The 27,944-nt window shown below is 42.4% G+C and overlaps 1 protein-coding gene across 1 annotated transcript; it reads left to right on the top strand.

Moving 5' to 3' along the window:
- Positions 1-184: 184 nt before the first annotated feature.
- SLC5A8 (solute carrier family 5 member 8) lies at positions 185-27,442 on the top strand. Its single transcript, XM_040595623.1, has 15 exons — positions 185-603; positions 2,740-2,805; positions 6,723-6,774; positions 8,354-8,421; positions 9,309-9,463; positions 10,930-11,070; positions 14,786-14,915; positions 16,236-16,324; positions 17,644-17,756; positions 19,124-19,191; positions 19,491-19,577; positions 20,643-20,836; positions 22,042-22,145; positions 23,847-23,932; positions 25,444-27,442. The coding sequence occupies exons 1-15, from the start codon at positions 271-273 to the stop codon at positions 25,561-25,563; spliced, it is 1,806 nt and encodes a 601-aa protein (XP_040451557.1). The 5' UTR covers positions 185-270; the 3' UTR covers positions 25,564-27,442.
- Positions 27,443-27,944: the final 502 nt, after the last annotated feature.

Here is a 27,944-nt window from a genome sequence, read left to right as displayed (position 1 = left end):
GGAGCGGGCACCGGGGCCGTATAAGGTCCGCCCGCCGTCCCGGCTCCGGCACTCGCACTGCCGCGCCCGGCGCAGCCCGTCCCCGGCAGACACACGGGCAGAGATTTGCGCACCGCTCCGCACCGCTCCGCACCGCACCTGGCCCGGTGGGGCTCAGCGCACCCCCGCGGGTCCCGTCCCCATCCCCTTCCTCCTGCCCTGCGCGGGCAGCAGCTGCCCCTCCGATTTCGGGCCAGCCCCTCGGCTCCAAGTGCGAGTCCCTCCAGTAGCATGGGGAGCTTCACTGTCTGGGACTACGTGGTCTTTGCAGCCATGCTGCTGGTCTCGGCCATCATCGGGGTCTACTATGCCTTTGTGGGAGGAGGACAGAAGACATCTAAGGACTTCCTCATGGCGGGCCGCAGCATGAGCGCTCTCCCTGTCGCGCTCTCCCTCACCGCCAGCTTCATGTCAGCTGTCACCGTACTGGGCACCCCTGCCGAGATCTATCGCTACGGTGCCATCTTCTGCATCTTTGCCATCACCTATGGCCTGGTGGTGCTGTGCAGTGCCGAGATCTTCCTACCTGTCTTCTACAAGCTGGGCATTACCAGCACCTATGAGGTAAGGTGGAGTAGAAGGAGCCTTTCCACAGCGTTCAGGGAGCTGGGGGGCTTCTCGCGCCTGCTTTCTACATGCCTTCCCTCAGTCTCTTTCCCCAAACACCCCGTGCTCTGTGTGCCACATATCTCCACTCTCCCAAGAGCAGGCTGCAACCTACTCTGTCCCCAAGTCTGCCCACACTGTGTCTGCAGACAGGAGATGCTCAGCAGCTGTGCATCATGTCAGGTTTGTTTCCTCACTCCAGACACTTAGTTCAGCAGGTGGATTAATCCTCATGCAGCTTAGATGGGGACATGTGGTTAATGATGTGTAATTAATGTACCAAGAACGAAGTGCAAACACATCTACATAGGAACCAGAGTTCTCACATCATGCTCCCTCCAGACAGGTTTCTAAGCCTACGTGCAGCCACAGAAGGCCCTCTCTGCCAGACTATATATTTGTGCTGCTACTAGAGATTTTGGGGAGACAACCTTTTCACTTGAGGCTGTTCAGACAGCCTCCTGAACAGCCTCAGGTGAATGTCTTCTCCATCATGCTTATACAGGGAGGTCAGGAAGTACTGTGCGCCCGAGAGAGAGTTTTCCTACTTCCACCAAAATACGGCTGAGCTGGTCTTCGGCTCAGTGTATAAGTTCAAGCTATAGCTAGTGACACTGAGATGTCTGGGGTGGTGGTACAATCACAGGTAGAGTCTGATTGTTTTGGGGTGAGGAAGCATCTGGTCAGGACTTTCTTCTGATTTAGAAGGTCTGTTGAACCTGTTTATCTTCCTGTGTGGAGACAGCTCCTAGCTGCAGATTTGGAGGCAAATTGCTCTTTTCACAGAGGACATTGGGAAAGGGGCATCACTGCAGGTGAAAGTCCTTGGCCAGCTACTTTGGTCTTTAGCATTTTATTACACTGAACGAACACTGCAGCACTTGAGGCTGAAAACAAGGTTTCTGTTGGTGATTTAGATAAGAATTCACCAACAGAAATTTCTGGTGTCTTCCAGTGTGTTTTAAACTACTAATCTTTGGACTGTCAGTTATGAAGATACTTAAAAATAGGGCTCTATAATAATGACCAGAAACTCACTGATAATCTTGGGGTTAGATCTGAGTAATGCACCTATAAAAGATATATCTTCTGTTTGTGGACAGAGTTCAGAGATTAAACAACTTTTTTGTGTCTGTCCAGGGGTTCAGCACTGCTTTCTTGCATGGACATGCTCACAGATCATGTTTTAAATGCTCACTTCATGAGTGAGCACTTTGAGATGCTTCAGTGTTTGCCTGTGCCAATTGAACAGATTGGCAGGCAAAGGAGATTGATTCTTTTTGTACAACCACACGCCCTAGAGGGTTATTAGGACAGATGGTAGGAACAAATCTGCCCTACAGCATGACAAACTCATTCAGAGGTTGTGCTGTCCCAGGCTAGAAAGAAAAGTGAGGGTTTCTGTTTTGCAAAAGGCTAAATTTCTACTTACTGGTAGACTACAGTGAGCTGCTGTGGGCAGTGCAGAAGGTGAGGTTACCGTGGGAGGAAGCTTGCCGACTGCTGAAAACCTTCTGCCCTCTCTTGCAACAGTTCAAATGGACACACATAATGCCAGAGTTTCCAAATTCACTAAGGCTTAGGAATAGCCATAATGCTTTCTTTTTCTTTCTGATTTCACAATGCAAGTGAGTTCTGCTGTTTGCTGGTATGTAATTGTGAACTTTTAGGTTGCCCTGTGCAGATTCAAGAGCTGGACTCTGTGATCCTTATGGGTCCCTTCCAGGGATATTCAATGATTCTGTGATAATATGTGCTGATCTTCACCAGGTCACAGTGCACAGCTCCCTGTCTATTGAGTGCCTTGAGGCTGCTGGGTAGCACTGGTTTCCATTCGGCAGACTCCATCATATACTGACTAGCTTACATCTACTTCACTTGCTTGTGTATTATCATCCAGTGGTGAGGTCTGTAAAAAATATCACATTAAGTTGAAAGAGATATCAATCAAGGTGACTGTAAGGATTTTGGCCATTCGTGAAAATGTAAAAATGACACTATGTCCCTTCTGTATTGCTCATCTCTTCACTCTAGTCCTATCAATAGTGCCAAGTTTTGAAAAAAAACACATTTGGTTTTTCTTCTCTTTTGCAGTATTTAGAGCTTCGATTTAATAAATACCTGCGCCTCTGTGGAACGGTCCTCTTCATTATACAAACGGCAAGTAAATCTCAAAGCTGTTCTGTGGTCCCTGTAGCCACCAGGATTCTTCAGCTTGGTGTAACTTGCTGTTTTCTCTGAACAGTTGATGAGGTTACCACAGTGCATAGGTGGCTGAGAGTGCGAGAAACAAAGCTCTTTCTGCTCCAAAGCAATGAGGTGGGGAGAGGATGCTGGGCTACCTGCCCCTGTGCATTGTGTCTCTCTGTGTGCATTGTTGAGCACCCAGAGCAGTCACTTGGCGTCAGCACCATGCCAAGAGATGAGCGACCCTTCACTGCAGGGTAGCAGTGTGAAGAGCAGTTGTTTGCCTGCCTGCTGGAGAAACCCACAATGGGTTCAAAATGTAAACATGCCCCAATCATCTGCAGCGGCAGTTTTCATCCTCCAGTGCGTGGATTCTGGGCGTCTGACTAATTCTCAAGAGTCTGTGCAAGGTGACAAAACAGTCAGGAGCTGTCATTTACTGCACAAGGGTTTATACCACCACCACTGGAAAAAACTGGGTGTCTGCAAACTGAGAAATAGCAAATTACTGCCTCAGGGAATGTTAAACTAAAGCAGTCCCTGAAATTATTGTTGGTGTGGCTTGCTGTATCCAGAGCACATTCAGGGAGTCGGTGAGAGACCACAGCTTTTAAATGTACAGTGAACATGTGTTAAATTCACCAGAAACAAGAATGTGTTCTTTTCACAATTTTGAAGTGGACTTTTGGGGGAATTCAAAGCAAGAATGAGTACACAATCAGAAAGCTTTTCAAGTTACATGCTTGCTTTTTTCCTGGTTACAGGGCAATCACACTTGCACCAGTTAAGATGGTGGTCAGTGCGGTGCTAATTACTTACTTGAACAGGGTTGCTTAGCTGGCATTCACAGATACACAAGCCCATAGGAAAAGCAGAGTGCTACCAAGTGAGAATCCTGATGCTGTTTCACTGGCAAATACAAAGACATCACAGTTGCATAAACTGGAACAAGCCAAGCATAATCTTTCCTTGGCAAAGATCAGAAAAGTAATTCTATACAACCTAAATATGTACTCAAGGAAATTAACTGAAGATCTATAGGTGTCTTCTATGCAAGTGCTAACAGCTTAACCTGAATAACAAAAAGAATTGTGAGGAGAGGAAACTCCCCAATATTTTAATGGTGTAATTTTAACTGTTCTTTGAGTATTGGCATGTGTTTAAAAGAAGAAAAATAGGGTATGTAGTAATACAACCTGAAAAACTACTTAAGAAGTGGAAAGATTGTGTAATCAGTCCTGTTTTAGTTTACACAAAAATGTGATCAGAGTTGTAGATTTTAATTTCTCATGATTCAAAGCTTCTGGCACTTTTTTGCTGCATATGAGAATGCCGCTTTCTCATGCTGAATCCCTGAACTAGCAGGTTTGGAGAAATATGGGTTTGACTGATGGGCTACTACAAGAATAAGGGATTGGCTGGATGGTTACATCCGAAGAGTTGCAGTCAACAGCTAAATGTCCTACTGGAAACCAGTAATGAGTGGTGTCCTTCAAGGGTTTCTACTGGGACCAATACTATTTAATACCCTCATTAATGACATAGATTGTGGGAACGAGCTCATCCTCAGTGAGTCTGTGGATGACACCAAGCTAAATGGTGCAGCTGATTTGCTAGAGGGAAGGGATGCCATCCAAAGGTACTTTTACAGGCTTGACAGGTGGGCCCATGTGAACATCATGAAGTTCAACAAGGCCAAGTACAACGTACAGCACCTGGGTCAGGGCAACCCCTGCTATCAGTATGGGCTGGAGGATGAAGGGACTGAGAGCAGCCCTATGGAGAAGGATTTGAGGATAGTGGTGGATGAAAAATTGGACATGAGCCAGCAATGTCTGCTTGCAGCCCAGAAAGTCAGACCTATCTTGGACTGTATAAAAAGAATTGTGGCCAGCAGGTTGAGGGAGGTGATTATCCTGCTCTGCTCTTGTGAGACCCCATCTGGAGTATTGCAGCTGATTCTGGGATCCCCAGCACAAGACAGACATGGACCTGTTGGAGTGGGTCCAGAGGAGGGCCAGAAAAAACATCAAAGGGATGGAACACCTCTCCCATGAAGAAAGGCTGAGAGAGTTGGGGTTGTTCAGCCTGGAGAACAGAAGGCTGCAGGGAGACCTTATTGCAGCCTTTCAATATATAAAGGGGGGTTATGAGAAAGGTGGAGAGGGACTTTTTACCAAGACATGTTGTGACAGGACAAGAGGTAATAGTTTTAAACTGAAAGAGGGTAGATTCAGATTAGATATAAGGAAGAAATTTTTTGCAATTAGTGTGGTGGGACACTGGAACAGGTTGCCCAGAGAAGCTGTGGATGCCCCATCCCTGGAAGTTTCAAGTCCAGGCTGGATGGGGCTTTGAGCAACCTGGTCTAGTAGAAGGTGTCCTTGCCCATGGCAGGGAGTTGGACTAGATGATCTTTAAAGGACCTTTCCCACCCAAACCATTCTATGATTCAGCAGCACGTGCTGACAGTCACTGTATAGACAGCAAGTCAAACATTGACTGGGCTTGACAAGTATCAGTTGTTGGCTGGGAAGTGATGCAGCTGGTTCTGAGGAGATATTCACCAGGGACTGGTCAGGATTGGCAGTTTTCTTGGCATACAAGGTATATATCAAAACCTGCAGAGGACTCATGTCACCGAGAAAAACAAATGCGCACACAGGGAGTAGTACACGGCTAGGAATAATTATTTCCCCAGTGGCCCTACCATCTTTGCTGACATGTGCTTGTAGCAGGTCTACAGCAAGGGGCCAAGGTAATCTGGTCATGCTGGGTGAAGCAGCCCCTCTGCTGGGTTTGGATTACCACTCACTCCAGTTACCTCCTGGTTCTCTCCCCAGCGTAGCCACTGGCTATGTGGCAGAGCTCTGCCACAGGGACCAGATTTGACTGGCTCAAAAGCCACAGTGAGTAATCCTGTGGTTAACCATCCTGCTCTGGTTTAATACCTGTGCCTAGGGTGGACTGCACACTCGTGGAAGGGGCAAAGGCTTGCTGAATGCTGGATGGTGTCTGATTCTGCTGCTTTTCCACGTTCAAGTCCCAACCCTGTAAATCAGGGAGTTAGAAGAGTTTGACCATGGAAAGTTGATGCATGTCAGCTCAGGACCTGACTGTGATTTAGATCTTTTGAGTCAAGATCACTGACCTTTGCAGAAGTCTTTGCAGGCTGTATTGTCCTGAATCATGTCACAGCTGAACTTGTCCTATTATTACAAGGCAGTAATAACAATAGTAAAAAAGTAAACATGATTTAAAAATAAAGAAATTTAAACAAAGAAATCATAGAGGATATCAGTGTGTGAATCTCATTGTGCCCACAAAAGTGGAGAGTAGCTCCTTCATTTGTCTGTATCTTTACTGTATTGGGTGAAAATACAAATCTGCTGATAATGAGGCATGGCTTTATCTTATAGGAGTGTAATTCCTTATAATGCTATCAATAATGACTAACTAATGCTGTATTTTTTGTTCTTATTCATGTGCATTGTAGTCGCATACTGAGAGGCATATTGATCCCAAGACTGAGAAGAGAAATTGTAATAGATGCCTTGGCAAACTACGTGTAAACCTCATCAACTTCCTTTTGCTCTTGTTTCTGTCATATGACTGAAGTTTTAAAGCAATAAAATAAGTTAATTATAAAAGCTGGGAGAAGCTGAAGAGGGATGGTATTTAAAAGTCCTTGGTATTTAAGAACATTAGGCTGTGAAACTACAGTGTTAGTTAGTCTCAGACATTAGTCTTCTAACAGTTGGAATTATTTCACAACAGTTATGTAGGAAATACAGACCACATAAATACTTGAAAAGAAATAATCTCAGAAAGCTATCACCTTTGCAAGAATTTACATTTATTTTAATCTTTTATCTTTTTTCCCTTTCTAGACTTTGTACACTGGTATTGTAATTTATGCTCCAGCTTTAGCACTAAATCAAGGTAAGATGAGGATACTGCAACTGTTCGTCTACTGTTATAATTTTTCCTGTGCATAGTATGGTATGCTTTCTTTTTTTTTTTTTTTTTTTTTTTTAATGCACACCTAAAAATCTAGATCAAGGCTTTTCCATGAAGTCTTCTAAGATTTCTGTTGATCCTGATGGGAACTCTGATAGAAGGCCTCCCATTTTTAATCCTGATCTCTTAATCCCTACCTGTAAGGAATTACAGAAGAGGCTCAAGGGCAAAACCTGCTCACATTCACTCTACTTCTCATGCAATATCCTTAGGTAATGGCTACATTCAAAAAAGTTAAGATGACTTAAGTAAAGTTTGAAGGCAATGCAGAGACTAAGCAAACATTTAATTCCCCTGGCTAAGTGCTCTTCTAGAAGAGAGCAAGGCAAAAGTTCTGTAAATATGGGTTTGGGCTGCCTGGAACTGCTTAACTCAGCCTATCATTTTGCCAGGAAAACCAATGTAACAGCAAAGAGATCTTCAACTTAAGATGTTTGTTGTGATATTTACAAAATGAAATATTTCCATTTTCTACTTCAAAATGACTCTTCGCTTTGAAAATGAGCCATATTTATTTCTAAAGGGGAAAAATGCTTTTATGTGGAGCCAAATTAAACTTCTAATCTGATGCAATTAATTTGTCCACTTGGCAAGAAAAGGCAATAACAAAATAAAAATAAAAATTAATAATTTTGTCTAGAATGAAAATCACAGTTGTTCTGTTTGTTTGTTTTGGGGTGTTTTTTGGCTCATTCATTGAACAAAAAGGAAGAAAAAACCCAACACTATCTGCATTGGTCTTCTGCAATGTATAAGACCCACAGGTTTTATATCCTTTATATTTGCCCTGCAAATACATGCTAACCAAGCTATGACCTAGCTGGCCCCCAGCTAGAAGCACTGTTTTTCATTGGGTTTTTTGCAGTATTTCTCATTAGCCTGAGCTATCTGTTGGGGAGCCCACAAGTATCCTGCCTGGCAGCACATGAGTGTGCCAAGCTGGGGCAGTGACAGCCTGTATGCCAAGCACAGTACAGCATCATCTGGTGTAGGCATACTGTCATGTTTCCCTAAAAGAAAGAAAAATAAAAGAAAGGCTTTTAGTCTGACACATTTCTTCCAGACCATTTTGAACCACCTTACCTCCACGGAGCATGCCCATGCTATTTACTTGCTTAAATCCCTGCCTAAGGATTCTGTGGGAGTATCCAGGCACTTCAAGAAAGGGCAACTATTTTAACACCTTTCTGAGTTGGGGCTACAAATATATTGCATGTTGTTAGGCATCATTCACATTAAAGACAAATAGCTTGAATCCTGAAATATATCCAACTTTTTAGCATTTTCCAATGTCTGTAACAACCGTTTCCATTTTAGAACTGGTTAGAGCGAATCCGCTGGTTCAGTCACCCTAATCTTTTCATTTCCATTTTTACTCTTACTTTTGCATTTAACTTATTTCTAGGTTTTTTCAAAAAACAGATTTGGGGTGAAAAATTGACCCTGTTTGTTTCCTCTCCCAGTGCCTCAATCACACTGATGCCATTTCCCTCTTTTTCAGTTACTGGCTTTGACTTGTGGGGTGCAGTGGTGGCAACCGGCGTGGTCTGTACTTTCTACTGCACACTGGTATGTGGGCCCTTTGGCTAAGAAAAAAAATCTCTATTCCTTTCACCATTCACATCAAATATGGAATTTACTGAAAAGTAGCCTAATAACTGGGTTACCCATGGGAGCACATTTCACAGTGTAGCTCTAGCCACAGGGCCATATTCATCCAGGGACTTCTATGGATGCAAAGGTAGCCACTATGTGACTCAAGCCTTTTCTCTTTTGAAACATTCAAACTTCTGTTGTAGCTGAAAGAACAGCAAAAAGACAATTTCCCCTCCTAAAATCCTCCTGTGATTTTTCTTCTAATCTAGTTTCCTCTAATCCAGGTTTAGTTGCATAATTTTTCAAGCACCTGCTTAAAGCAACTATAATAGTCCTGTCTGTTTCTGAATAGAGCCACTGAAAATAGCAAGTACCACAGGAACAGATTGGTCTTTAGATTAGTGTTAATTGACCACATGTCTAGAAATTATTAAATGGAACCTCAGTGACAAATTTATTTGTGTAATTTCGGTTAAATCATGTTTATTTTTATTCACGTGAATGGTATGCCTTCTGGAGGCCAGTGGTACTGTATATGTGTAAGGTGAACACTGTCTGCCAGTTTATCTTTTGATACAGACTTCTGAATCAGGTTATGTGATGAAGGAAATACTGGATTAAACTGTGTGTATGGCCAAAGTAAATTCTACTGCGCTTCAAAAAAGGACCAGGATGTCCTGAATAGGTTCCAGGATGCAATTCCTAAACACTCCAGTAACAGAACAATTTCTATGAAAGAAAAAGATGAAATTGATCTATTATGCATAACACAGATTGTAACATTTCTCTTAGTTGAATGTGAGTACGAAGCAAGATTGCTGCTTCCCTGTTGTACCTGATACATGCTGTTCCTCATGCAGGGTGGTCTGAAGGCAGTGGTGTGGACAGATGTTTTCCAGGTTGGAATCATGGTTGCTGGATTTTCATCTGTGATTATACGAGCTGTGGTGGTGCAGGAGGGAATTGAACGTATCATAAACGATTCCTACTATGGAGGAAGATTAAACTTCTGGGAGTGAGTTTGTAGTTGCAGATGATGTGCTGTTTTATTCCTATAAATTTGGCCCATGGTGACTAACTGAAATTAAATGGCTATTGAAGGAGGAGGAGGGGGGGAGGAGTTGTGACCCAATTTTTATGTATTTTTGAACAAGCTTACCTAGTTTGAGGGATATTTTTTAGGTTCTACACCATGCAAAATCCTGTAAAAAAGAAAAGCCTTTTTACTTTGTCAAGTAGGTGTTTTAAGGATACATTTTGGGTTCCACTGCAAGTGAACGGTGAATGGGAGAGGACAATCATATTTACACTTAGAGTTTCCAAACAGCTGATTTGGCATTTCAGCTACTGAACCAAAACAACTGGGAAAATAATAGTTTTTGTCTAATTTGAAAAACCGAAATGTTTTCCTTTTTCCTGAAAGAAGAATTGAAAGTAGTTTTAATAGTATTTTACTCTTCATTATTGTAACTAATCATAGCCTAAAAATAGAATTTTGCAAGGTCAAGATTATTCATTCTGACAGTATTAAATCGAAAACCACTTTAAGATTAAAGAAAAAGTTATTGTACTTTTGGTGAATAGGTGATTCCTCTGAGATACTTAGAATCATGGAACCATTTAGGTTGGAAAAGACCTTTAAGATCATCAAGTCCAGTCATTAAACTTCACCCAGTGCTGTTAATGACAGTTTAGTGTGACAAGTATTACCTTTTTCTATCAGTTCACAATATTAATCAGGTTGTTCTGTAAAATTCTTCACCAAGTTCTTCAGTAAGTAATTCATCTGTGGGGTGGTTTTTTTTGCTTCTTGTGAACAGTCATTTTTTTCAATCAGTTTGGCTGATTTGCAGTGGTTATACTGCATTGCTTTTCCCCCCAGTCACAGGGTTCACAGATGGAAAAAGAAAAGGAATAAAAACATCTAATAAGCAAAATAATATTACATTGTTCACCAAGATAAGCATAATTTATTGCTATATTAAAGTGTGATTAAAAAAAAAAAAGTACTTATGGCCATGTAAAATCTCTTACTCAGAACTAAACCAGAAAAATGTTTTACAGACAGAGGCACTGCCCACAAAGGCTGGGCTTGCAAACACACCTTTATATTGGTGTTAAACTGATGTCCCTCTAGATAAGTAGGCATATGAGACTTTTTACTGGAGCATCATTTAATCACAACAGTCATAGTCATCATATAGCTTTACTTAGGACTGTAGTGTATAGGCAAATAAATTAGTTAAACTTCACCTTTGGACAGATCAGAGTGTTTCACTGGATCAGCTCTGAGTTTTAAAATTTGCTTTCTGTGATTTCATGTGAAGTTGGAGTATCTGAATGTGAAAAATCTGGCCATATTAAAAGAGTTTGTATTAGGACAATTATGGGGAATTTTTTTCTCCTATGCATTAAGGTTTTCTCATAATAAGAAAATTTTCATATTCTGAATTTATTTTCTCTTTTTGCCTCTCATTGTAGCTTTAATCCCGATCCTTTGCAAAGGCACACCTTCTGGACAATTGTTATAGGTGGGACTTTCACATGGACTAGCATATATGGGGTAAACCAGTCTCAAGTACAGAGGTACATTTCATGCAAAAGCAGGTTCCACGCAAAACTGTAAGTCTGCCTACAGTAACTCTTAACATCTGAATTTAACAGTGACTGTTCTTTATAAGGGGGATTTTTTTTTTAATGGAATGTTTTTTATCTATATAAAATCCATTTGTAAAATGTAACAGCTTTTGTTTTCTGGTTTTTGGACCAGGTAGAAGACAAATCAATACAATAAATACTGGTATTTGAATCATGTATAGTTGCTACAACATTGAACTTTGTGCCAGAATGTTTCACTATGCCTTGCATACATTCTTGCATACAAATAGCTCCATTAAGTCTATATGCAACCTAAAGACCAAATAATATAGTGCCTGTTCTGAAGCCATATCAAGACAGCATCTTGAATTGCTACTCTACTAAACCTAAATAATTGTGTGGGAATTTTGCATAAGTAAAGACTAAAAGATTTTTCCATACCAATGAGTATAGGCATGAGAAAATGCGGTAGTGTTTTATTCAGTGCTGAGGAACTGAGGAATAAAATTGCTGAGGAATCATATATTATTATTTTTTTTTAGGAATTCACTATGGAAACTGGCAGAGAGTTCTGTTTTCTTGAATTCAAACATTTCTGATCAGCCTTTACTCTAGAATGGAGTATATTTACTAACTCTATTATCTTACCTTTATCTTTAGTATCATTCCAGTAGTTCCTAACTCAGGATTTAAGAATTACCAGTGAGCTCAAAGTCCATTTATAGGAGAAATATATAAATGCACATCATAACTACAGTCCCCATAAGTTGTATAATACAGTGACACACAGAGAAGGAATTTTATGAAGGCTTTCACTTCATAAATTTAGCAAAATACCCACAAAATCATGCACAGTTTAGAACTGAAATATTTTGGTTATGGCAATAAATATCTACTTTTCAGCCATTTGCACTGCAGATTGGAATGAGCTGGTGCTCTCCACATGTAGCTTCTCCACAAGCTCTGGTGCATGGCTGGGTTCCAGATTCTCAGCACTGCACAAGCAGGAGGTGCATCCCACATTTGTAATGCTGCCTGGCATGATTGCATATTGCTTATAGGAAAACAGCTGCATACATTGTGCTAGATTTGTGTGCTGGTGAGACTGTTCTTCCCAAGCACCTGCTCCAACTTAGGGATGTGCTCTGCTCTTGCAACCTCCCTGTCCTCTTTGTAAGGAGGCACACCTGCAGGGCAACCCAGAAGCAGCATGGCCAAGAGGAATGTGGTGCCATGGCAGCTTCTGGGCAGATTTTCTGAGCTGCTGCAGCAGCTTTAACCAGGGCTAGAGGTTATTTGGTTCTGGAGGGGTTTGAATGGGATTTATAGCTCATACCATATTAGTGGTGGCACAGCCTTAATCAGTAGAGTCCTTTTCTGCTGGTGTGTGTGGTTGGACTCCATGGCATCTTGCTTGTGCCTCGCTTGTACAGTGTATTTCCCCTGCATGGAGAAATCATCTTGTGTAATGGTTGCAGCTTGTCACAACTATAAATGCTGCTGTTCTGTGATGATTATCCAGGTAATTTCAAATGTAGTTAAACACATCTGGCAAGTCACCTTGGTAGCCTGCACCTCTTATTATTATTAATCTGTACATAAAATGTAAAATGTCATCAGGTCAGAGTAATAGGGTGTACCTCTGTGGCATTTACTGTAGGGCTTTATAAAGACAGCACAGTAATAGATCAGAGCTAAGAAAATTTTTTCACAGATCCCAACTTGCAGTTTTTGAGAAAGCCTTTAACAGTGGCACAGGAGTAGGAATTTTCTCAGGCTTTGGGAAAGGATTTCATCCCATTCAAGAAACACACTAGTAGGTAGGAGCACATGTTGTCAACTTCAAACAGTAACTAGGCAAATTGAACATAATGGTTATACAAGAATGATAACAAGCGCTTAGAGCAGGAGGAAAACATGGGCTACTAACATTTCTCTCTCCTTTCAAGGTCATAATCTAGCATGTTTCAGTGCTAAAACCTTAAAGCCAGCCTGAAACAACCAACCAAAAATAAGCCTTGCACAGTCATGGTGCCTATTTCTCACAACTCCATCCCATGTTATTCACCCAGAGTTAATGGGAACATGTCCCCCCACTAGTGCTACAATTACTATACTCTAGTGCTTAGTCATAGGGTGTACCATGAACTGGGATGTAAATCAGAAGAAAAACCCCACAGCTTTCTTTTCAGTGTCAAACACTGATGCAGTTTAAAAACAGGAATTTGTGGATTCAGACAAACAATTTATTTTGCTTCCATGTGTTTCTCTTGACTTTCTAATCTTTCCTGCAGGCTCTAGGCTAATACTGTTCAAAAGAGTTGTATTGATTTAACTCATTGGTTAAATCTTGCATTAGATCAGTTTGAGTGCCTTATATCAAGGCAGATTATGCCAATTCAGAACAGCTTCAGCTATATGGTCTTTTTTAAGAGTTAACATTGTGCTTGCCAAAAATTTTTCTATGGTATGAAACTGATAGTTCAACCAATTAATCTATGTTATGCCTTTCTGAAAATGTCCATTTCAATGCTTAACAAGGCCTATAAAGTTAAGTTTACTTTTTCATTCTCTTGATGGTCCTCTAGAGCAGTCTAAAGGCTGGTGTCCCTTACCTTCTTGGGAACTGAAAGTACTAAAAGGCCTCTTGAAGCATTGCAGGCATGGATCTATTTGCACACAAACCAAAGGTTCTCCCAGTGGAGGTCTTAGCAGTTGGCACGGGTCCAGGGTACATGATCTGTCAGGCAGTTAAATCACTGTTGGTGGATAACTGGGAGGCAACTGATGGAAAGGAACGCTATTTTTCAAGGCCAAGCTCCCAGAGGATGTGTTTGCTTGAATTGATCACCTTAGGTGAGAAGAACTTTGTGACCCAGGAGTCATCAAGAGCTGAGAAACATTTGAGAAGACTGGATAGTTAGATGGAAAGGAAAAGCCCTCACTGAGCAAGAACAACAAGTTAGTTTTCACTACCAGTAGAGGCTGCCTGTTGAGTGTGGCAAAAGTAGCATAATGCCTGGTGAAAACACATTTCTACCCTCCGTGTTAGCTGAAGCTCCTGTCAGGACATAGGGAGGCAATGGGGATACTGGACCATAGCAGGCTCCAAGTTGTTTAGTTACTAAAGGGGAAACCCTGGGGTCGGTGGCCACCCCCTGCTCTCTGGAAATGGCAGCTATAGGTAGCTCCAGACCAGGTCCTGGGTCCCAGTGCCTCGGGGCTGCCTCCCACTGAGATCGTTCCAGGAGGAAATGGTGGTTTAGTTGCTTTACAAGGACAACCCCACTGTTGCGTAAGCACAGCACTGCAGCTCCAGAGGCAAAGGAGTGCTGATGCTGACTAAAAGATACCCCACAGTTTGATCTGGGGCACCCCACCTTACAAATCTGTCTGGGGTTTGTCTTCACCAAGGTGTGGCAAGGGGGGAAGAGCATCTTCTTTCCAGCTGCCTGCAGCATAAAACCCACACACATGATAAAGCCTGGGAATTGCCATATCTCTCCCATCATCTCCAGAGCAGACTGTCAGAGGACAGGCACTCAGACCATACCACCAAAAACCAGAAGCGTAATTTGTACATGTAAACCCATGATCTCGCACCAGGTGAAATATTGGGACCTGTATCGTGACTCCCTTTCCAGCGGGCAGCCACCAGCCAGGAGGTCTCCCCAGCTTGCTTGCTGGACCCTGGTGGGGTCTTGTGGGGACATTGAGCTCTAACGTGGTGTTTCTGCAGGTCGCTGTACATCAACTTGGTGGGCCTCTGGGCGATACTGGCCTGTGCGGTGCTGTGCGGCCTGGCCCTCTACTCCATTTACAAGGACTGCGACCCATGGTCGGCAAAGCAGGTGTCGGCACTCGATCAGGTAGGGCCCCATGCTTCAGGCGAGGGTGGTGAGGGGGTGCCCTTCCTCTGCACCATAACTGCCAGGTGTGGGGGTTCAAGAGCCGAAGGTTGACAATAATGACATGCCCAAGTCCCTTAACAGTTGAGTCTGTAACAAAACGTGCCTGAGAGTGCCAACAGCGAGTGAAACCACTCCAGACTGAAATGGGGGAAGAGGCTGCTGCGAGGGATGGCTGAAGCAGTGGTGCCTGTGTGAGTGACGGCCGGCCCTAGAGGGCTGCTTTGTGTCATCGCACCTAAACTGCTTTCGTGCCAAGGGATGCGAAAGCCTTTTCAGATTTGAAACATAATGGTGCCCAAAGCATACACCTGGAAGAAGGTTACCAGCAGGCAGCTTTTTGCTAGTGATGGTGCATCCTTCCCTCCTTTGGAGGAGAGCTGGGCAACCAAACAGCATTGTACTGTGCTGCTGAGAAACCACTCTGAAACTGACAGTGGCCTCCCCCTAAACAGGTCCTGAGGAACAAGAGCCCTGGGAGCCCATAGACTGACCAGAGTCAGGGCCCAGGAAATCATTTTTTTGTATGTTTATGCCTGGGAGAATCATAAGCTCTGGGTAATGCCCCACAGACAAGAGCTGGAAAGCCAGGAGAAGAGCAGAGGCGATGAAGTACCTAAGGCAGGACCACCTGGTGTTGAAGGTTAGAATAAAATGAGATACAGAAAACCAAGGTGGAAACCCAAAGGAAATGAAATTGTTCCTGTCGGTCACATTCTTTTGGGGGAAACTGGAAGTAAGATACTAAAAAGACCAACTTGTCTGTGAAAAAAATTGGTTCTCAGTAAGAAAATCTTAAAATTCCTATCTCTTCCCAGCACTCAGATCTTGCAAAGGTCAATAAATGACACACAGTTTCCAATAAGGAAATTGTTCTCAGGTAACCTGAGGGTTATTGGGCTGTATCTACAAAGCCTTTTTGTGGAATTGCCAGCAGACATGAGAATCTACTGTGGCACCCAAGCCCAACAGTGATGTACAATACATGCTACCTGCTGCCCAGCACTAGCCTCCTATACCATCATCACTCAAAACCATGCCTGATGGCATGGCTAAATGCTCACCTCTGCTAGGTGGTCTAAATAGACTTTGCTGTATCTTAAGTAGATGTTTTAGGAGTGGTTTTCTGTGTAGAAAACCAATAAATAGTGCAAGGTGGGACATTAAATGCTAGAACAGCTGGGCAGAATGTCAGTGAGAAGGCTGTAACAAAAAGCATACTGTGATAAAAACAAAAATTAGGGCAAGACAGTAATATTTCCTACTCTCTGAATTTTTCAGCTAATGCCATACCTAGTGCTGGATATTCTCCATGATTTTCCAGGAGTGCCAGGGCTTTTTGTGGCTAGTGCCTACAGTGGGACATTAAGGTAAATGAATAATTTGCAACCTGTGGTCTTTTTTTTTTTTTTTTTGTTAGAGCTGAAGTTTCATTTATATTAAAACTTTTGCATTTCATCTCTGTCCAGCTAATTTTTGTTCTTAAAGAAAAGCACTGTAAGATCTTTGACGATGCAGCTTAAAAACCCCATAGTTTCCTACAGTGGCGCTCTGAGGTCGTAGGACTTAAAGCTGTTTGGAGTTCCCAACCAGCAATGTGAGGAAATAGCTAGCAACATGCTATGTATGGCACTAATCAGCCCTCCTCTCTGTACCTTTAAAGCCCCTCTGCTATAGGAATTTTTAAATGTTATAAATGGGTGATTGCACTACATAGCTATAGTTTGGGGGAATTTCCTACCGCTCATCCTTAATTTTCCAGTTTCAAATCTGCATAACTTTAAAGCTATCTCCCTTCCCTCATACCTGATCTTTAGAGTCTTGTTTACAAAAGGGTTCCTGGACTTCCAATTGTCTTGAATGAACCCCATGAAAATAGCAATCACTATATATTTTTATTGAAGGAGACAAGTCAGTCCCCTTCTATCCCATAATGGAGAGTGTTTTGTTCAGTTTTCACAAGGAGCATCTTTTAGGAAACACTGCCTTTCAAGGAAGGCTCTGAACAATAATAAGCACGTAAAAGTGAGGAAACTTAAGAATGTGACACCAGAATAATTTTTTTGTTGAGTACTTGTAGCTATGTAAGTAGAGGGAACAGCCAGGATATTTGTTTTTCACATGCTAAGGAAAACCTGGTGGCTTGCAAGAGCAAGGTACACATAGACGCAAGATCACCCGACTACATTAAGAGTGCTGGTTTCTCTGGATGCCATAGGGAGCCTGGAATAGTTAAGTGTGGAGTAGATCCTTACTTTCTGGATGAATATAATTAGATTACCTGAATCCTCCTCTCTTCTCTCAGAGTGCGTTCAAAGTAATCAATGACCTGCGTGTAGAAATTTTACCTACCCAGATATATACTGTGTAGATAATTTGTGAAGGTATCATGTACACCAATAATGTTTACAGTGTAGCCACATGTAATAGATATTTTCATTGACTTTTCCAGGACCATCTTTTCGTCAAAATTTGCCTTGTCTTCACTAAGAGCAACTATTTTCAACAATTTTTGTTAGTTATTAACGGCATCACCTGGAATAATAAGTTATTTCAACCAATACAGCAGTTACATTAGTTTTCTGACACTGTTCTAGACAGCGGCAGTTTCTCTCTGCCAGTAACTCATCTGTTATCTATAATTTCAGCTTCTAAGATTAAAAAAATGTATAAAACTTGCCTTCTGTAGTACAGTGTCCTCCAGCATCAATGCTCTGGCTGCCGTGACTGTTGAAGACCTGATCAAGCCATACTTCAGATCCCTCTCTGAAAAGAAGTTGTCATGGATTTCCATGGGGATGAGTATGTCTGGAAAATATCTTTTCCACTTTCATTTTACAAAGTGAGGGCTTGATTCAGATCTTGCTTATGGCAGTGTAAGTCAGGAGAAAGTGTGTTCACACCGATAGGACTACATTGATGCAGTACTTGAGGGAGACAAGGTCTGCTGCATAGGTTTTGCACAGAATAGGGGACAAGCTATTTCAAGTGAGCATAAAGGAAAAAAAAACAACACCATCTTGCTTGATCTTTAAGCAGGGAGGGTGCACTGCATCTGTATTCAATATTGATTTGGAATACTACAAAGCCAAATGTCTCAGACTAAAACACCTGTTATTTTTCTTTCATCTGTCAAAAATGAGAAGCACAGGAAACAATATTGTAACAAACCCTTTGAACTGAGTGATACACGAGCAATGGTGCTGTGTCCTGATAAAGTTCCAGAGAACAAGAAACTTCATGTCTTCATTGATGTACTCTCAGAGCCTCAGTCTGTTTAGCTTCTCTGTTTAATGTGGCTCAAAAGGGTCAGAACTAGGCTGAGCAGATGTTTAAATCTCTGAAATGCAATTGCCATCTCTGCTAGTTGTACTGTCTGTGACCAGCTGCAGGTGTAGCCCAAGACAGTGCCTGTAATAAGCATGGAAAAACCACAGTCCCAACATGCTGGCATAGCTCATACCAGTAAGCACAGCAGATTGGTGGCAGGTGACAACTATTAAATATTTTCACCTGAGAGCAGTTTCTTAAACATTATTGCAAACAATATTTGTGCCAAAATTGCAGTTGGTCTTATCATGAGTTGCTTAATATAGCACATTAAACAATGAGATTAACCTATTGCTTGTGCAGTGAAACTCTACTGGGGTGGAGGTGTAAAAAAAAACCAAACAGAAAACCCCAGAGCCCATTGTTACAGGCCCTGGGAAGAGACACTATATCCTAGTGACCGAGGGTGTCCTTTATCACAGTGTCAGCTCCCAGTAATCTGCCAGCATTTACCTTTTTGCTCCGAAATTTTTAGACCAAGAAGCAAAAGTCATTCTCTCAAAATAAGGACTATGACACAGGAGATTAGCTGAGAAAGATGAACAATACATTTGTTATTGCCACTACAGCTAATCCATATGGCTGCCATTTAGTAACTATAATAATATACTGGAAGAAGATTTTGTCATGTTTGCATGATCTCTTCTTAGAGCCTGACCTTTTGGCCAATTCATACTCTCTTAGAAAAAAAACACAACCAAAACCCAAAAAACAAAACCCAGATGCTAGCAGGTTTGTTTTGGAGACATCAGGGGTCATGCTGGGTTAAATGGAAACATTTCCACTAGTGATTTTCAAACTTTGGCAGATCTACGCATCATTCTGCCTTTCCCCTGCAGGCCTGTTTTATGGTGGAATCTGCATTGCCATGGCTGCACTGGCATCGCTCCTGGGAGCCTTGTTGCAGGTAGGTATAGGCTGCTTTTTCATGCCCATGTTGAATGGCCCAGAATGAATTACATAAGAAAATAATTGCTGGATACCATTCTGAGATTAGTTTTTATTCTTTGCTGGGTACTGGCCTTAAACCAGCCCGTGGCTCAGCCTCTGCTTTAAGCACCAGGGAACTATACCAAGTCCTGCCAGACAAGCACACACCAGTTAAAAACCCCCTCATAATTTCCTTCTCAATATTTTCTCTTCTTGCCACGTTAGAGGCTTTAACCTGCTTGCACAGCACCTGATAACACACTCTTTCTTCCTTAGGCAGCGCTCAGCATTTTTGGCATGGTTGGTGGCCCCCTTTTAGGACTGTTTGCCTTGGGAATCCTTTGCTCCTTTGCAAATGGAATTGTAAGTAGAATTTAAAGCCCCGTTTGTCCAAAATTCATTGATAATTTTGGGCATCTCCTTCCCCCTCTCCCTCCAATAATTTTTATGTTGGGGTGATGAGGGACAAGTCTTTGATACTTTCTGTAAGGACGTTTTCCCTTGCTGCCTTTCCTCCTTATTAGAGAGAAGCCATGAACAGGGCTGCATAGGAACTTGAGTTTCCATCCCATGAAGAGATTTACATGCCCAGAGGAGGGATCTGGGAAAAAAAAAACAACCAAAAAAACCCCCCAACACTTTGACAATGATTTCCAGAAAACAGTTTCAGAAGCAGGGAACGATGTGCCTGGAGATGTAGCTGAACACCCAGTGGACTCAGAGGATGCTGGCCCGTCTGAAAAAAAAAAAAAGGGGGTCAGGCTGGGAAAATGGGGCCCAAGCACTTGCAGGCTGGAGTTTCTCAGAGTGCTTCGGTATTATGAAATTATAATTTCCAGACAAAAAAAAAGCTATTCCATCAAAAAAAAAAAAAAAAAAAAAAGAAATTTGGAACTATGGTCCATGGGTAGTCTGACAGGATTGCTATTTAGTAAGGTTGACTAATCACAAACCTTTATCTCTTTACAGTTGCAGATGTTAGGTATATATTAAAAATAAATAAATAAGTCACTAGCTGTCAGCCAAAACCTGCCACCTGAAGTAGAAGAGACTTTTGTAAAAACAGATCACATGAGGAAAAAGAAATATTGATTCTGTATTTGTTCAAAGAGGGCCTCAAATGAAGCAATACTTTCCCGTATACTATGCAGCCCAAAGCTTTCCATTTATTGTATGGACACAGTGGCAAAATAAAAGAAGTATGCTCAGCAGCTGCAAGTAAACACTGTATTTCCTGAAGTAGGAATGAAGCAAACTCCCCAGCTTTCCCTAACTCTACATTTCATTTTTGCTATGCAGCCTTACAGTTTAGATTATCTTGACTGTTTCTTACTCATGTGGGTGGTTCTTTTTTGTTTGTGTGTGTTTTATTTTCTCAAATATCCTTCTGCTTTTCATGTAAATCCAAGTTTCATTTTCTTTTTGCAGGGTGCATTTGTGGGTCTTGTCAGTGGCTTTGTTATTTCACTTTGGGTTGGAATCGGATCTCAGATTTATCCTCCACTCCCAGAGAAGACCAAGCCACTATACCTCTCAACTGCGGGCTGTAACATATCCCTGGGAAATTTGACATCAACAGAAAATCCATTAACAACAGTCTTCAGCACAACAACTGCAGAGAGGTATAAAAGTTCATCAAGTGCGATCAACAAAGCATGTATTTGTTTCAAAGCAACACAAACATCTGCCTAGCATTTAGATGACTATAACTATCCCTCCTTGACTTACCTGCCAGACTGTTTAAGATGATGCAGTTCTCTCTAGTATTTTTTTCCCTTGTTAGAATGAAGTTTGTCTGAGTTATTGCAGAACAGAAGTCAAAGTGAATCTTCTATTGATCTGAAAAGCTTCAGTTCAAATATTTGAGTCTAAAGGCTTGGATATGCCTTACTGGGAACCACGACGTTAAAGAAACCAAAGCATAACATTCATAGTTACTGGATTAACTTCCATAGCCTGCCACATGAATTAAAGCAGTATGCTGTTAAAGGGCCATTTGCCAGTTCAACAGCTCCAGCTACAAGAGCTTGTCTGTGCAGAAATAGTTCTATTCAGGAAATTTGAAGAGGGCATAATATAAAGGATTTTCTCCCCTCTGCAATTACCAATGTCTTACTTTGGACAATCACAATTAAGTGTAACAGTTATGAATGACATAGAGAACAGCAGGAACAGAAAGAAGCTGAACAATTCCCACATTTCTAGGGATTTCCAGTCCTTACACCTTAGAGAACTGTACAATCAACAGATACCCTGGTACACACATAGGTGCCCAACATCCAATTTCATATATTACACCTCTCACCAAGGCCTCTGGCATTGCTCACAGCTGCAGGGAAACAACTGTTACAACAAAGCACGTTGTCAGGGAGAACAAAATAAGGTGTATCCTTAGGTGTGACAGTTGTCCTATTGTTTCTGGCTGTTTGGAGATGCACATGATTGATTTCCAACTTTTTTTGTGTGTGTCCATGTCCATCCCCTCCTTTAAATAATGTTGTCCCCCCTTCTAAAGAAGTTAGCACTTCATCTGGATAGCTGGAGTGCTCAGCTCTGCACTAGGCTCCAAGCCAAGACAGAACTGTTCTGTTCTAGCTGCTCTATCTCATGGATTGCCTCACTGTACCAACCAGTCTCCTCCCATACAAAGGAGCTGCAAATTTTAGGACAAATTTTCAGTGTATATTTTGTAAAGAGGTAGTTCAAGAACTACCAGGTCGCTTGGTTCAGAAGTGACTCTGTATTTACACACTGTCTGGAAACAGACAACATTTTCAAGTTGCTTGGAATAGGAAAGTAGAGATTAACACTTTCTGCTCTTTTTCAGGCCTGCCCTGGCAGACAACTGGTATTCCTTGTCTTATCTTTACTTCAGCACACTTGGGACACTTATCACAGTAACTGTGGGAATAATTATCAGCCTCCTAACAGGTACTGGTTCAAGCTGTGAATGAACATGTCTTAAATCTCTTTCAAACTAAGATGGTCAGAGAGCTGACAGGAAGTCACAGGAAGTGCCAGTGACCCTATTGCTAACACGATGTAAAGGTTACCATCATAAATCTCATTCCTTCCCCTCAGCAACCCACTTTTGGTCTCTGCTCACAGCAAAAGTTACTTCAAATTTCTAAGGAGAGAGAAGTTTCAACAGTTTTTTAACCTGAGGGGCAAACCCCCTCCCCCAACCCCCAAACATCTGTCTTTCCTGTTTTATTAGATTCCAGCAGGGGCTGGAGGTTTAGATTGTCCCTGAACATGGCAACAACTCCAAGCAAGGAGATACACCCATGCTTCTAGAGTACTTTGAGTGAGTTCAGAGCACTCAAGGGATATTGTTTGTACCGGTACAGTGCATGCTTTTCACCACATCCCCCAAGCACATACCTAACAGCTGAAGACCCTGTGCGTGGCTATGTTAGCTTCTTTCTCAGTTTACCTGTACTATTTGTGCAAGGAGAAAAAAGCAGCACCCTACAGGTAAGGGGCCAGGGGAATGAGATGCACAACAACAACTTCAGTTCCAGACCGTGGCCTCACTACTTTTGCATCTAGGTGATGTGCAACTCTTATCTGCATGGCAAAAATAGCACAAAAGCAGGTTCTCTCTACAGCTTTCCCCAGTACATCCAGCCAGATTCCTATGACAGCCACTGTCTTTGAGGCAGATTTCAGACCTATTGAACTGACCTACAACAAGTCCAGATTATAAAACTCCAAACACAACAGACAAACTCACTTCTATTAGCTTCCCTGTTACCTTGCAACTAATAAGCATATTACACTTCTACCATTTTCTTTTCCTTATGAGTTTCTAGAGAATTTGGCTCCCTACCCCCTTTCCTTCCTTTGCTCTCCTCATTGCTATAGTAATGGTTGTAGACAAACTTTGCTACTTACCAAGCTAGGATCAGATCAGCTCTGAAACAAAACATGAAAACTGAGAAATTCAGATGAGAAGTCCTCAGCCCAAGAAACAGAAACCCTAAAAAACTAACCCAACCACTTTATCACCCTGCTCTCTGTGGTACAAGATGACATTTAAGCCTCAGGTGGCAATCAGAGCTAATTCCCAGAACCTGCACCTTCTTTCTTTCCCACACAAGACTAGTTAATCTTCCATGCCTTAAAAATGCCCAAACATCCCATTAACCACACACATGCACCCACCCCACCCCACCCCACCTTGGGGCTGCTCTTAAATAACTCACTATAAAAATTGCTGGTGATTTAGAGACAGGAGTCTTGATGGCTGAGGACTGGGGTGCAGGTTCCAGGGGAGCAGTTGGTATTACATCTCCTGGAGTGGCAGGGTGGTCCCAGGTATTGTTGTTGGGATTCGTGCTTTTCTGATGATTGTCTCAGGCTCTTTTACACAATAAGAAATCTGAGGATGATCTAGGAAATTTTGGGAAATAGCTAAGGCATTTCAAGTAGACTTTGAGGGATCATTTTATATTTTGAGAGGTACAGGGTATACATCACTGTAAAGAAATCATCCCTAAGGCCTGTGATTGCTTGATGGCATTTGCTGTATGACTCTGCCCTGCTCATCTGGCCTGGTGTCCACAGCTGGGCTCTGACAAATCATTTGCATGTGGAAACCTGGCTGATTGAAACCTGCCTATTTTGCAGGAGGACTAAAGCAGAACACAGATTGTAAATTCCTGCTGACTAAGGAAGATTTCCTGTCCAACTTCTCATGGTCTAAATCTGAGACAGTAAGTGTAATCATGCATCTCTGATTTAAATCAATCTTTCCTCCTGGGGCCAAAGGCAAACAGTCCCTGGCTTATTTTTTCCCACCGGGATGAACAGTACCTGATGCTGCCTGATATGACTGTCTGCTTTAAGGCAGTAGCAGAGCAAAAGGCAGGTAGGAGTAAAGCAGCTGGCATAGGCAGGGAAGCTATGTTTAGCCACAGCTTGACTTGAGTGAACAACAGAGCAGCAGCTGAGACAAGGGATAGTTGTTCTCAGGTTTCTGCCAAAATACTCCCTCACTAGTGTCTTGGAAGCTGGCCCAAGGCACACTTTGGACTCAGCAAAGCTTCCTTTGTTTGTAAATGTGTCTCTAAAGTCTGGATTCTTTTTCAACTCTGGCTACTGTTTGAGAGAAAACATTTCTAGTCAGTGTATCTGTTTCCTAGCTCCCTCCCTAAGATGTAAGAAAAGGGGAGACATTACTGAGTAAAAAAATCCCTTAGAAGGGAGAATATAGGAGAATATTTTTTTTAATAAACTATAGATGATTTTTCAATTGGTATTATCAAGATGCTGAACATTCAAGCTCAGCTGCGTTCAGTGCTTTTCAAGTGCTGCAGTACAGGCAATGATCATATCTCTGAGATGGTCCAGTTTGCAAAATATTTTTCCTCCATGATGACAACTCCTTTTAGTATGACCTCATGTATTTCAACTTCTGGATGTGAACACCAGAAAGAGAAAGGGATTTTTACAGTACAATTGTATGTGCTATTTGTCCATATCAGGACTGGAGACCATCTATCCAGTTATTGTCATTCACTGTCTTTAATGGACCAACAACTGTTTTCACTATCTAAGAATTTAATCCCTAAAGTCATCTTTTTAAAAAAACCCTCACCCACATGGAAGCTAATGTCCACAGCCATCCTATTTTATGCCCAGAGTCAGAAAGAAGTCGTCTGCCCTGTTATGCAGCTAAGAGCTGGATAACAAGTGGTTGACATCACAAATAATGCAGAAAGTTGCTAAGAAAAAAAATCAGGGGGAACCGAGCAACTTCCTGCACATGAAGAGCTCAACATCTCATTATGTTTAACAGAGATGGAACATCTAAGCAATCATGCATGTTAATGTACTCTTCATGTCAAAGATGAGGCAAGGACTGTGAGCAGGGAATCAATAGCTCAAGGAGCTGGTGGTGACATATTACTAGGCATGAAAACAGCAAATAGAACTTTGTGCACCTAAAAATACTTTAGACACTTTGCAGGACAGGAACGTTTTATGTGACAAGAACATGTTGTACAACTAGTACCTTATGCAATAAGAAACCTTCTGTGCACCTAGAAAAATACTAGCTACTATACTGAATAACTGTTTATCATCTATTAGCAACCAACATGTATTTTTCTGCAAGGCATCCAGTATGTCAGGCCTGACTCTGCATGCAGGTCAAAGAGGGGAAGACTGTTTCTTCCACTTCACAGCATGGTTTTTGTCTTTTGTTTTTTAGCCAGAGAAACAGGAGGTGTTGAACTGGAAACCATTTACCATGGCTGATGAAGGAACAGACAACCCTGCTTTCAGCCACATTGAAATGGATGTTGCAGATAGTAAGAACAAAGTCAATGGCCTTCATATGTGACATGGGGCCATGTCAGCCCACGAGGACAGTTTTGTTCATGTAAAGCATTGTTGACATTCCTGTGTCGGGTCAGTTACCAGCCCTGCTGGGGTCACGGGCAGGTGTCTGCTGAGCTTCATGGCACTGTCACCCTTGCATGACTTTGACATTAGTCAAGAAAGGAATCAGGTCTTTCTTGCACTTCCTCATTCTCTTACTCTGGATCTTGGTGACAGGGCTTAAGGCAATGTTTCTATGTGAAATATTTGCCTGATATTCTTGAGCCTCCTGGAAAATATCTGCTTTTAATCTCAGTTCACTCTCGGAGTAAATTTTTTACTTGATAAGAGCACTGTTCTCCCAGACATGGTGGTGGTTCTTCTTCTTTTTTTTTTTCCTCTTTTTTCTTTTAAGACATTGAAAGTATGAAGAGATTAGCGCTGCAGGACCATATCAGATTACAGGAAACAGTGGGTCTTCTTTATGTACAGGAGGTATATTTAGTGCCATCTGATTCCTTTGTAGAATTGATCTTGAAAGCATATTTATTTTGCTGGTTTTGTTGTATGTGTTCGTTTTTATTAAGGCACTTGTTCCCTATTTACCTGCACGTCCTCCTCTGTGCTCACTGCTGGAAGCTACAAGAATGTCTTTGGTGATAGGTAGAGTCAAGAGTCAGTAATGTCCTTCCCTTCACACCCCATCTCCCTCTTCTGCCCTGTCTTACCCTTACAGAGTTGGTCCTCATGAAGAAAATGAGCTATTTGGGCTTTTTGTTCAATGCCATATAGCAGAACACAGTAGTCTTCTAGTTCATGCCCAGTGTGCTGTGCCGGACAAGAGGCGAGGCTGCATCTGCAGTTGCCACCGCTGTTATCTGCGGAGCTGTGACCTGAAACCTCACGTAGCCATTCGTGTTCCTGCAGTCCCTGTTGTCACTCTAGGAATTCATGGTCAAGGTTGGTCAAGATCAGGCAAGAGCACATTGTGTGTTTTGGCAGACAGTCCGCTGTGCAATGCCCCAGGATGGGGAAGGGATCGCAGAGGATGTCGTTTGGTGAAGGCTTGTCCAGGGCTGCAGGGCACGGGATGGCTTATCCTCTGGCTGGGCTGCCAGGAGACACTGAGCAGTACAACCGTTCCAGACCGTGTACGGTACTGGTGGTTTGGAAGGGTGAAAATCACTATTGCTTCCTTCTCCTGTACAGCAGGGAACAGACTCTGATCCACTGTGTTGTTTTTGTACTGCAAACTTTTTGCTATAGCTAAACATGAGCATTTAAAATCTTCTAGAACAGCAGAATCAAGTTGGCAAATAAAAGCCATTGCAGGAAAGTTGAGCTGTGAAGCTTAGAAAGCAGTCATGCTTGAGAATCAAATAAAAAACTGCATGTTTTAAGTGCTTTATAAAAGTCATGCTGCATTTGAGGTGCTGAGCTGCTGTAACTTGAAATATGACACAGTGCTAGTTTATCTGCCTTGACTAGGGCCCTTTAGCATCTAAATCACTTTATTTTGTGCCCCTGTGACAGAGAGCACTTGGTGGTCTACTGCATAAGATGAACTGACAGGATCAGAAAACATTAGGAAGAAAAAATGGGCTCCAAGGAGCATACCTCTACCAGAGTACAGGCCAGAGAGATGCTGTATGCGTTGCCACCAGAGGTATGTCTCGACGGGCTAACCAGGGCAACGCTACACGATGGAGCAGGTTTCCCCTTTGCCTCCTGAAGCAGTAGTTTGCACAATCCAATGCAGTGTTTAGGGCCAGCCCCTTGACTCCCATTCCTCTGCTGCAGCTCTGTGACCACCAGGTAAGCGCCTAAAGCCACTGTGTGGAAGGGCTGTGAGTGAATGGGATAGATCCCACGAGTTATGTCTTGTGTCCCTACATCTAAGATCTGAGACAAACAATAGCATGCTGAATAAAGTCTTCTGGGATTCAGGACAGGGGTCTCTGTTCTGGAACTATCCTAGTCACTCTGAGACAGCTAGTCCAATGGCTGAATGAGCTGCACTGTTTTTCTGAGACTTATGAAGCATAGCAAGCTGGTGCCTTGTCTTCATGACACAGAAATAGATACTGCATTTTGTGCTATGGAATAGGTCTTGGGACTTGGAAGACAGTAATTTATACTTACCAGGTACTTCCAGCCTGCAGGTCTGAAAGAGGGTAAGTACTGGTATCTCCATGCTGCTGCAGAATACTGATATGAAGAGGACTGGTGTGGCTCTGAGTACCTGTGCTTTATGGTACAAAGCAAGCTGTGGACAGAGAGAACAGAAGTCTGTGGCAAGCACTTGACCTGTGTGCCTGCTGGTCCAGCTACAGCCCTCCCAACACAAATGCTGAACTCCCATCTGAATGTGCTTCTCAGAAGGGTGACTTGATTACCACTGTG

Source organism: Falco naumanni, chromosome 5 (genome assembly GCF_017639655.2).
Source record: "Falco naumanni isolate bFalNau1 chromosome 5, bFalNau1.pat, whole genome shotgun sequence".
Lineage (NCBI taxonomy): Eukaryota > Metazoa > Chordata > Aves > Falconiformes > Falconidae > Falco > Falco naumanni.
The sequence above is the reverse complement of the archived record's forward strand: the minus strand, read 5'-3'. Positions and strand labels throughout refer to the sequence as shown.

Coding starts and splice junctions, on each gene's coding strand:
- SLC5A8 (XM_040595623.1), top strand. CDS start 271: ATGGGGAGCTTCACTGTCTGGGACTACGTGGTCTTTGCAGCCATGCTG. Junction 2,806..6,722: donor TCCTCTTCATTATACAAACG/GCAAGTAAATCT, acceptor TTCCCTTTCTAG/ACTTTGTACACTGGTATTGT. Junction 6,775..8,353: donor AGCTTTAGCACTAAATCAAG/GTAAGATGAGGA, acceptor CCTCTTTTTCAG/TTACTGGCTTTGACTTGTGG.